This window comes from Camponotus vicinus, unplaced genomic scaffold, assembly GCF_025532165.1.
Source record: "Camponotus vicinus isolate PSW18456_S1 unplaced genomic scaffold, iyCamVici1.0 SCAF_4, whole genome shotgun sequence".
NCBI classification, from domain to species: Eukaryota; Metazoa; Arthropoda; class Insecta; order Hymenoptera; family Formicidae; genus Camponotus; species Camponotus vicinus.
The window spans coordinates 1,871,317-1,881,698 of record NW_028141976.1 but is presented as its reverse complement, the minus strand read 5'-3'; the positions used below and the strand labels follow the sequence as shown (position 1 = coordinate 1,881,698).

At 33.3% G+C, this 10,382-nt stretch overlaps 1 protein-coding gene across 5 annotated transcripts in view; it reads right to left on the bottom strand.

The window, feature by feature from the left end:
* Positions 1-10,382, bottom strand: part of LOC145971209 (rho GTPase-activating protein 20) — a 266,316-nt gene that overhangs the window by 19,255 nt on the left and 236,679 nt on the right. Inside the window, exon 1 of one of the 5 annotated variants that reach the window (XM_083098624.1) lies at positions 9,423-9,836. The exons of 3 other annotated variants lie outside the window; for them this stretch is intronic. In XM_083098624.1, coding sequence (XP_082954750.1) covers positions 9,423-9,479 — 57 coding nt within the window. In that variant the 5' untranslated portion in view covers positions 9,480-9,836. One more of the 5 variants, XM_083098625.1, reaches the window with a different exon arrangement.

The following is a 10,382-nucleotide window of genomic DNA, read 5'->3' as shown; positions in this document are numbered from 1 at the left end:
ACGAAAGGCTGAAAAAATATTAATAAATAACCTTTTTACTAGTAGAAAATATCCACCTAATTTCATTTCTTTAATTTGTTCCAAATTTGAGAAAAAAATAAAAATATAGGAGTATATATTTATATGAAAAACCCCCCTTAATTTTCGACGAAGAATCATCTCTTAAATTTTTTGCGCTTATTAAGAAATATCCTGTATATGTATAGTATATTAAACCCTTCTGTATTCAAAAAACAAAATTGTAATCTTTAAATTTCTAAAAAATCCTCAATTTAAAGATACATTTAGGCTCTTTAAATTCGTTAAAGTTTCAAGAAAATTTCCGAGACGTTCAACGTTATATTTTTGACACTAACGAATCGAAGGAATTTTCCATTTTATTTTTCTGCAAGTTAACATCGAGTCGATTTTAAATATGATTGAAAGGTATAAAGAAAAGAAAATGGAAAGGTAATTCGAAGGTCCATGGGTACACCCATGGGCGAGGACGCGCAATTACGGCTCAACATACGATTTAATTCGTTGTTTTGCTCGGGATTGTTCGCGCGTGCAGGATAAAGTGGCCGAAAACTGGTTGCGCATCGATCGGAGATGCTTTCGGAGGCCGAGTCGAGGAGAGAGATCGGGATGTTGGAACTGGACCGTGAACATTTAAAGGACCGTATTCACGCTCACTCGCTCGCTCGGTGTTGGTTCGCTGCACACATCGCTGCCCGAAAGCACTTTATGCAAATCCTTTATGCTCGTTATTGCACTATATCGCGGTGATCATATTTCGGCCAAAATATCGCCGGCTGCGCCACTTCGATTCTATGTTTATACTACTTGCATCTAATTAAATATCCCGCCTGTGCGAGTCATCCTCTTTGTATTTAGCTCATAACTGCGCGATCGACATTAAAATACAAATTCCGCGAGCAAATCTCCATCTTTTTTTCAGTTATTGTTGACGAAGCTTTAAAACAGGCATGAGGATTATTTCAATGAAATTTTTACGAATACAATGTAATTTTTTGCCATACATAATTTCGCAATAAGTTTCCACGAAATGATGCGCCAGCCTCGCGCCTCGTTACTTATTCAAGTTCCCTCTTGGTATCGGTTTGCACTTCGCAAAATTAGCCACTTTACAAGTCGCACTCTGTATAACATGCAACCAAGGATAGTCCAGGAAATTTACTCTCCCTCTTTCGTCGTCTTTTCCGCATCTTTCCTGTTCCTCGAGCAACAGAGCTCTCTCCCGATTCCTCAGCGAAGAACTTCGAAGATCGCCAAGAGCCTTACCAGGAAACGCGTACGAAGATGCCGAAGACAGCTTTTACCCTTCTCTCCCTTCCCGCTCTCGTCCCGGTCCCCTTCACGAGCGCTTTTCTCTCTACTCTTATTTCTTCTTCTCTTCTTCCGTCTCGCGATCTTCTTCCCCTCCCTTCTTTGTTCCTATCCGCGCTTCTCCGGGAATGACTCCTCATTCGTCACGAACAGGTGCGGTTCTTGATATAAACGAAACGTGACTTCTTCGATTGCGGCTTTACGCGGAAATTAACGTAGGCAAATAGAATCGCTGCCGTCGTCAGAGGAGTCGCGTGATACGCGATGCGCTTAATCGCGTGCGTATCGAATCTCGGCGGCGAGATTACGATGGATAGCGATAGCGTGTCGCCTCTCCGAGGGATGCACCCCCTAAGCGCAAAATCATTCATCATTCTCGCTACCGCACGCGGAAACAATTTTCAGAATATGCAGGAAAGCACACAGGGAAAAATGTATACTGTATTTAAATAAATATTATTTATTTTAAGTATATCATAAGTTTGTATATCCGCAAATATATCACAAGCATTAAATTTAATTGAATATATTCTGAATTTTAGTAAGTGCAGTATTTTAATCAAGAATATTAAATTAAACAAAAATTTGTTTTGCTTATATAATATTAAATTAAAACCAAAATTTATAAAATTTATAGAATATTAAACTAAAATTAAATATATCATAAGCATTAAATTTAATTGAATATATTCTGAATTTTAGTAAGTGCAGTATTTTAATCAAGAATATTAAATTAAACAAAAATTTGGTTTGCTTATATAATATTAAATTAAAACAAAAATTTATAAAATTTATAGAATATTAAACTAAAATTAAATATATCATAAGCATTAAATTTAATTGAATATATTCTGAATTTTAGTAAGTGCAGTATTTTAATCAAGAATATTAAATTAAACAAAATTTGATTTGCTTATATAATATTAAATTAAAACCAAAATTTATAAAATTTATAGAATATTAAAAAAAACTAAAAAATTTGGTTTGCTTATATAATATTAAATTAAAACAAAAATTTATAAAATTTATAGAATATTAAATTAAAACAAAAATTTGGTTTGCTTACTACATAGAGTTGGCGTAAAGTAAGTTTTATTTTTCTTTGATATATAACTTTACAATATTCTTGAAGAGAAAATAAATTCTTCTTTTGAGTACATGATAATGAGATTTTCTAACACTTGTGATGAGTATATTTTAAGATTATTATCAAGAATATATTCTTTGTTAAAGAAAACTATTACTTAGAAAAAGAAAAATAAACTGAGTAATTGCTTTTCTTGGCAGTAGAATGATATTTTTCTCTATGCACCGCCGTATCCTTATACTTATTTCCTTCGCTCGCGCGAAAATATTCTCCCCGTCCCGATTATGTGCATGATAGCTTCCTCGAAAGAAACAGAATTATTCCATAAAATTCTCCTTTACACTCATAAATATTTCAAGTATCACGTATATGGATATCTTGCAGTTGTTAGAATATAATTAATATTTTCTCGTTGAGAAATTAATCTCTAAATCATAAAATTCCTTAAATATACTCTGTTTCATTCTCCCTTATTATTTTGTTATTTAGTGATGCATATTCTTTTCTTTACTTTATTCAATGGTATTTTTATCGAAAGTTTATTGATTTTCGTCATGCCTCGTTACGTGTCTACGAGCTTCGTTTTCATTTAAGGATCTGAATTGCCAATTATTATATTATATATTTCCCCAACAATCGCTCGCAAACGCGCCGGTGTACTTAACGCGGTATTTTTTTCTAGCATGCTCATATTGACGAATAATGTTGGAGCGAATCTCTATCTTGGATTATCGCGTTAAAGCGCGTTTTATGCGCACGACGACGCTGCCGGGTTTATATGTTCGCGCTCATAAACGCGCGATACAATCGCTGCTGAAAGCGACTGGCGCCTTTAACGAGCGTGCTTTTCACGTCCTTAAGAAGGGTCCTCCGTAAAGCTTATGTAGGGTCGTGACAACGACCTTGCCGACGTCTGGCTAGACGGGACGGTCCTTAGTCATCGTTTAGGAATGCCGGTTGACGTATATTACATTTTATCTTTCTATCATGTAAAAGCAAGTGAACAAAATAATATGTGATACAAAGTACAAGTGATACAAAATAACTGCACTTGTCATCGTTATCTTAGAGAACTTTCTCTATTTATCATTGTTTGCTTTGTAATCAATTGTTAAATTTTTCACTATATGAACTTTTCCATGATCTAAAAATCAGTGGATTCTGACTATCGTAATGTCAAGTAAGTCAAGAAAATATCAAAAACTGATTTGAGAAATATTTTTAATAACATACCCTGTATCATATTTAATCTATTTTTACACAGTCTTTAATTATAAAGACTGTATAATAATATATAATAATTATAATCTTTAATTGAAAGAATTAATTATAATTAATTATAATTAAAATATAAAAATATAGAATTAACATATAATTAATATAAAATTAAAATATAAAAATATAAAATATAAAATAAAAAATAAAAATTAATTATAATTAATAATAATTAATTATAAAAAATTAAATAAAAATTTTTAATCGAGATCTTCAACTCTACAAATGTCATGTATACATGATCGCGCAATAAAAGACGAGTCATTGAATGTCCCGGAAGAGATCACCGAGAATTTTTTTATTCTGGTCCAAAATGATTCATAGATTTCTACGGAAGATACTACGAGACTGCCGGTGAACGATATGTGGGGGAGAATTGCATTACAGGTTAATGCACTAGACAGTTTTCGAAGTAGCTTTACATGTTATGACATACGCAGTTTTTGCCCTCCTTCTCTCTCGTAGTCTGCGCGGGATCTCTCCATCTCGTCCCTTCGTAAAATCAAGAATATTGTCGGACATTCACAGACTGGTCTTTTGACCAGGCGCCAAATCGCCTACTTTATATTTACGCACCGACATACGAGAATGTACATAGGGCGATTCTATAAACGTAACGTGTGCTCCTTAAATGCGTCCGATATAAATAAACGTCTCAAGATAAGATGCACTTAGATCCGGGAATTCGGATGGAATTATAGAAAGACTAAAAATACTATTAAAGGATACTTTTTAGTTTTCTGCTCCAGTTATACGATTGTTTAATTACAGTAATTAAATTCCAATAGCGTACAATTTCGAGCAAATATAAAGTTTACTTTAATAAATCATGCTGTAGAAAAATAATAAAAATAAATACGAATCCTTTATATTTTTCCATATCGTTTCCTTAAAAAATGACAAGTGCTTTAAAACACACATATGTATATATCTGTTGTAATAAAAAAATGCATATGTAATTGAAGAGATACAACTGATGCAAGCAATACAATCAATGTAACGTGATCATTCTTCGTTAATTAGCATTGAATTATTCCCGCATCATCTATACCTCGTTTACTGATATCTTACCAAACGCGAATTCTAGAAATACCGCGAAGAGCGGTTACGTGTTGCAGACGTAACCGATACGAGTCATTTGTCGGGATAGCATACAAATGCATTTCGCTTTTCACTCGTGCCGCCGCCGTTCCTTGAAATGCTTGACCAACTTCCGCGTCGTAAACGTCATACGAAGACTACCGACTAAATTTACTGCACATTCCGAAGAAAATTTCCACGTTAGGCGAGTTCGCGCACGAGCTACACTTGACTGAAGTATATCTAATGAACTCTTCTAGCAAAGGATTCCCCGCAATCCTTTCTCGGTAATATAAATACCGTACAAAACACAAAATTTCAAAAAGCAATATGAGAGATGCTTTAATCCGGAAAAAAACGATCGAGAGATTTCACAAAACAAATTTTAATTGCACGAATTAATTTTTACATTTTTTTTATTTTTATGATTTTTTTATAATACATTATTATTAATATTCTAATTTTTTATGTATTTTACATTATTATATATATATGTACTGCTTATAAAATCTTATATCTAATAACAATTGCAAGTTTTTACAACAAATTAAAAAGATTAAATTTTAAATAAAGATTATATATATTAAAATTAATTATTTACTTATTTATACAATTTATTTAATTATTATTTTAATTTGATGTAATAACAATATAATAGCAAATTAATGGTAAATGATAATAGTAAATAACGATAAATTAACAAAAATTTAAATTGATTACCTTATGGCTGCTCCGCTATCGTCTAATGTCTCTTTGGAACCTCCTCCTCTTTTTTTGTTTTTTGCTGTTCTTCTTCATAGCACTCACGCTACATTTCATTCGCAAAAACACGTTAGTTACGATCGCACGCGTACTAATCGTTAGAATACAACGATATAGCGGCACTTTATATAGCATTCTCGATGTTAATCGCGCACTTTATTTTATATTCCAGTAAGGAACGCGAGGGAGAATAAGAAAACCACGATTATACAGAGCTACGATTCACTCGGTATTGAAAAATCTCGCGGTTGAATTCACACAATGCTATCTCTGTTAACGAGGATTAATATACGCAGATATGTTTTATAATAATGTTACTCTACTTCTCATTAAAACACAAATAAATAAATAAATATAAATTAAATTTAAAGACGGATATCTCCCGCAAAAGATTCACAAATATATCGACTCACACGATAGATTTCGCTTTCGATTGAATAAAATATGCTTTTCAAGATTACATATTTCGACGATAAAAGGGTCGCGATCAATAAAAAAACTGCGATATTACGTGAATTAATGGCTTTAGTTAAGACGTGAAAATTAATTATTCATATGGATTAATAATTTCCTAATTATTCGTTAGATATCTCTTAGTATTTGTCGTTATTCGAAAAATATGACGATACACGAAATGTTTCGCTCTGTTTCCTCTTCGAATCTCACCGAATGACAAGACGACCGCGTATGTTTATAATAGCACGATATACGTAGGTCGACGGAAAACGAAGGTTAAACACCGTGTGAGTGTTGATTTGTTCACATCACAAATCATTTGGCATATTACAATCATTTGGCATATTACAAAATAAATACATACGGAATATATTATGTTTCTTGAAATTTAAATGTATTATGTTTTGTATTTAAATGTATTATATTAATAAATATATATATTAGTTTCTTGAAGTATTATTACACGCTTTAATTCGAAAATGGATAAAGTACATTTAAATCGAAGAAAAGTACAAAACGGGACGTGAAATAAAATTTGTATATTATTTCGTTAAAAAAATAAAATTTAAATTCCATGATAAAATAAGTTATTTAACAATTTTTATTTTCTTCTCAAATTTTTTTCTCAAAAAGTCGCTCGAAATATTTACTTTGCTTTTAAGTCGTTGATAACGAGAGTTAATTAATCGGATAGCGAATGAAAGTAAAATTACTGTAAAATGTATGCGTTTATTATTTGTTAGCAATAGAGATAGTATTATATGAATCGACCATCCGATTTTCCAGTTGTCGAGCGGATAGTAACTTCGTATATAATCGTGCTTTTCGCCTTCTCCCATTGCTACATAAAATAAAGTGCGCGATTAACGTCAGGAATGCTAAATAAAGTGTCGCGCGATCGTCGTATTCTAGTGATTAGTACGCGCGCAATCGTAATTAACTGTGGTTTGCAAGTGAGTGTCATAAAGAACAGCAACATACAAATAAGAGAGGAGAAGGAGACTCTCTAAGGGAACTACAAATGTTGACAGAGCATTTATTGGGCGAGCAATTTATAATTTTACTAATTTATTATATATTATTTATAAAAAAATTGCTCATTTATCTTCGTGACACTAACTTATTTTAATCATTGCATAATATCATGCATATAAATTATTTTCTAGGTCTTGATTAATATCGATATATAAAGTTTAATCAATTGCAAAATTAATCGTGTGCGTATAAAATTATATTCATATAAAATTGTATTCAGAAAATTCAATTTACAGCGTTTTTGATTAGAATTTTCCACTTTATTCACAATTCTCTCGGTTACTCCGAACAGTTCGGATAAAGGTTTTTTTTTTTTTTTAGTTTGACAGAGGCTATCTGAGAGATGCACCACGACGAAGACATCGAGCACGAAGCTACGCCAAAATAGAAACGGGGCGACGCCGCCGACGAAGAAACAGAAGGAAACGAATGCAGAGTCGCATTAGTATAACCGGTGCGAAAAATAAGAAGAGCAAACGAGAAATTATGGGCTGAAAGAAGTCTAAGATTGAGAGAAACATTATCGTTATATCCGTCCGAGACGAACGAAAATGAATCCACGGTGAACGAAAGCTAACTAAGCAGGTAACTAGGTTTGTCGATCTACCTACGTTAGGGACGAGATAATTTTGATTAAGGATGGAAAAGAATTTATCTTAAAGATTGAGTTCTCGTTGATGGAGATTATTAATGGTAAGATATCATATCTCATTTCTGTAAAAAATTCTGTAGAAAATATGAAGTGCCCGAAATATTTCCGTGATAAGTGATTCTGTGAGAAGAAATCACTAGTTTGCATAGAATCTTATTATTTAAATTATTATCACAATTATGTGAACTAGATTATGAAAATATATATTACTATTTATACTAAAAAATCTATAACAAATATAAAAAAACTTTGTTAAATATTTTAACTTAATATTATATATATAGCATTGTTAATCAACATAAAACATATAATTCCATAGCGTTTGAATTGAATTATTTATTTATTAACAGAGCAATGTATGGACAATATAAAAAAACAAATTATAAAGATCTCTCAATTTAATATATAATAACTAACGAAATTTATTACATTAATAAAGAATATATCAAGTAAGTATAAATTATTTTATTTTTTTAAATGTCCATATATATTCCTGTGATAAATTGTTAACATGTAAATTCATGTGGCTTCATTTGGTCTGCATTAAATACTGATCATAGAAAAGGTGACGTTATGCATGTTTATCCAGTAAGATTTCGAAAATAGCGGCTCTTCTTAATTTCTTGAGAATCGAGCAGCCGTATAAAAGTCCGAAAAATAAAGGTTCGCGGAACGGTTGCGACGATGAGAGCTCGCGCAGCCAGGAATTTTAATAAGTTCGATAAACAAGACGCGACAACATGATAACGAAGAAATCCAGAGTGAAAAAATCCAATCATATTACATATTATAGCAATGAAACAAATTACTTTGCACTGAACACGACCTTATATTGCAATGTGCAATGTCAAAAACTTGATTTTTTTCTATAAAATGCGGAATATTATTCGCAGAAAAATTTCTAGTCTGATAGAAAAATGATAAAATAAAGGCAATGATACATTTAGACGTGAACAAAAACGGATTATCTTTAAGCGCAGGAGAAAATTCCCGTTTACTGGCCTTGCAGTCGACAATGCAATCATGAATCACATCTGTGACAGACTCAAAATCGTCTAGACATTACCTAGTTTAGTAAAAAGCTTCAGACTAAACGTATTTTGAAAATATCTCAAAATCGTAGAAAAATTCTTAATTTTCCTTTCTATATATATATACAGGGTGTTTCTTAATAAGTGCAAAAAATTTTAGGAGATTCTTTGTCGAAAATTAAGGGAGGTTTTTCATGTAAACATTAAAAAGTTCTAATAAAAAACTGAATAGGGGTTGCTAGTTTCATCCCCTTATAACAATACGGGAGGCTGAAAAAAATATTAATAAATAACCTTTTTACTAGTAGAAAATATCCACCCAATTTCATTTCTTTAACTTGTTCCAAAGTTGTTTTGAGAAAAAAATAAAAACCTAATTTTTACCCCCATTTTTGGAGGAGTGTAACTCCACAGGGAGGGATGTAAGAGTATATGTTTATATGAAAAACCCTCCTTAATTTTCGACAAAGAATCATCTCCTAAAATTTTTCGCATTTATTAAGAAACACCCTATATATCAATTTTCAAATTTTATATATTTAATATATTATTATAAAAACTCATTATCTTATATATAAAAAAATTAAATGATTCTCTGTAGATGATAAAATTAGCTTACAAAATGAACAAATAGTGATGGAATGACTACGATTATTCGACATCGGTAAAGCATCGCTTTCCTCCAAGTCGATGCATGGTGGCATGGAACACTCACCAGTTCCAGCTCCAGCTTGCGCACGTCGTAATATCCCTTGTAATACTTGAACCACATCTCTCACTGATCACTGTGCGCCCGGATGAGCATACGCATTACGTTCAACAGGATGATAACCCTCGAGGTCACTCCTCTTCTCTCTCTTTTTTTTCCCTCTCAAAGTCTCGAATAAATCGCTACTGCAGCATCGAGAGTATCTTCGAACGCGGTGGTACTTGGCGTCCGTTCCCTGGCGCTCTATGAAGAGCGAACTGCCAACTTTTCTCGCGATACGATGAGCGTCGTCGCGCGTTACATCGCGGTCGATCCGATGAAAGAGTTCACTGTTCTGCTCGGCGATCCGCGTCCGTATCGAAGACGAAGATAAATATACGGCGCGAGATGAACGAAGAGGAAGAAAGTGAAAGAGGGGAGATGAAAGAGGGAGAGTGCTAGAGAGACAGGGAAGAAGACCGGCGTGTGGTACGATGCACTCGAGGACCTTTGAGAGACTGTACGCCTCGGCGCGGCCAAGAGGCCAAGTATAGACGAGTATGCATCGTGTAGGTGCGTATTAATGTGTGCGCGTGAGTTTTCATGTCGTATATGTGCGTGCGTGCGTGCGTGCATGCGTGAGTACGTGCGAGCTCACAGGCCACTAGACTTAATTAGCCGTCTCATCACTGGGACTCCCTTCTTTTTTTCCTAACCACGTGCGATTTCACGGCGCGAGAACTGCTGCGAGATCGGAGTTCTTTGTATCGTGCTTGCCGAGAGTGCCTTAAAAAAGCGCGATGAAACGCACCAAAGAAACGACTTTCCAGACTTGTCACTTGGGAAGTGGATCTTTATGAGCGCCACGCATATGCCTCTGTTTTATAGAGGATGCATATGTGCTATGCGCGATATTTCTTAGGAAATGTCCTGGAATTTCGTGAAAGTATCATCTATTTCAAGGATATTAAAATGTTAGAAATTAAT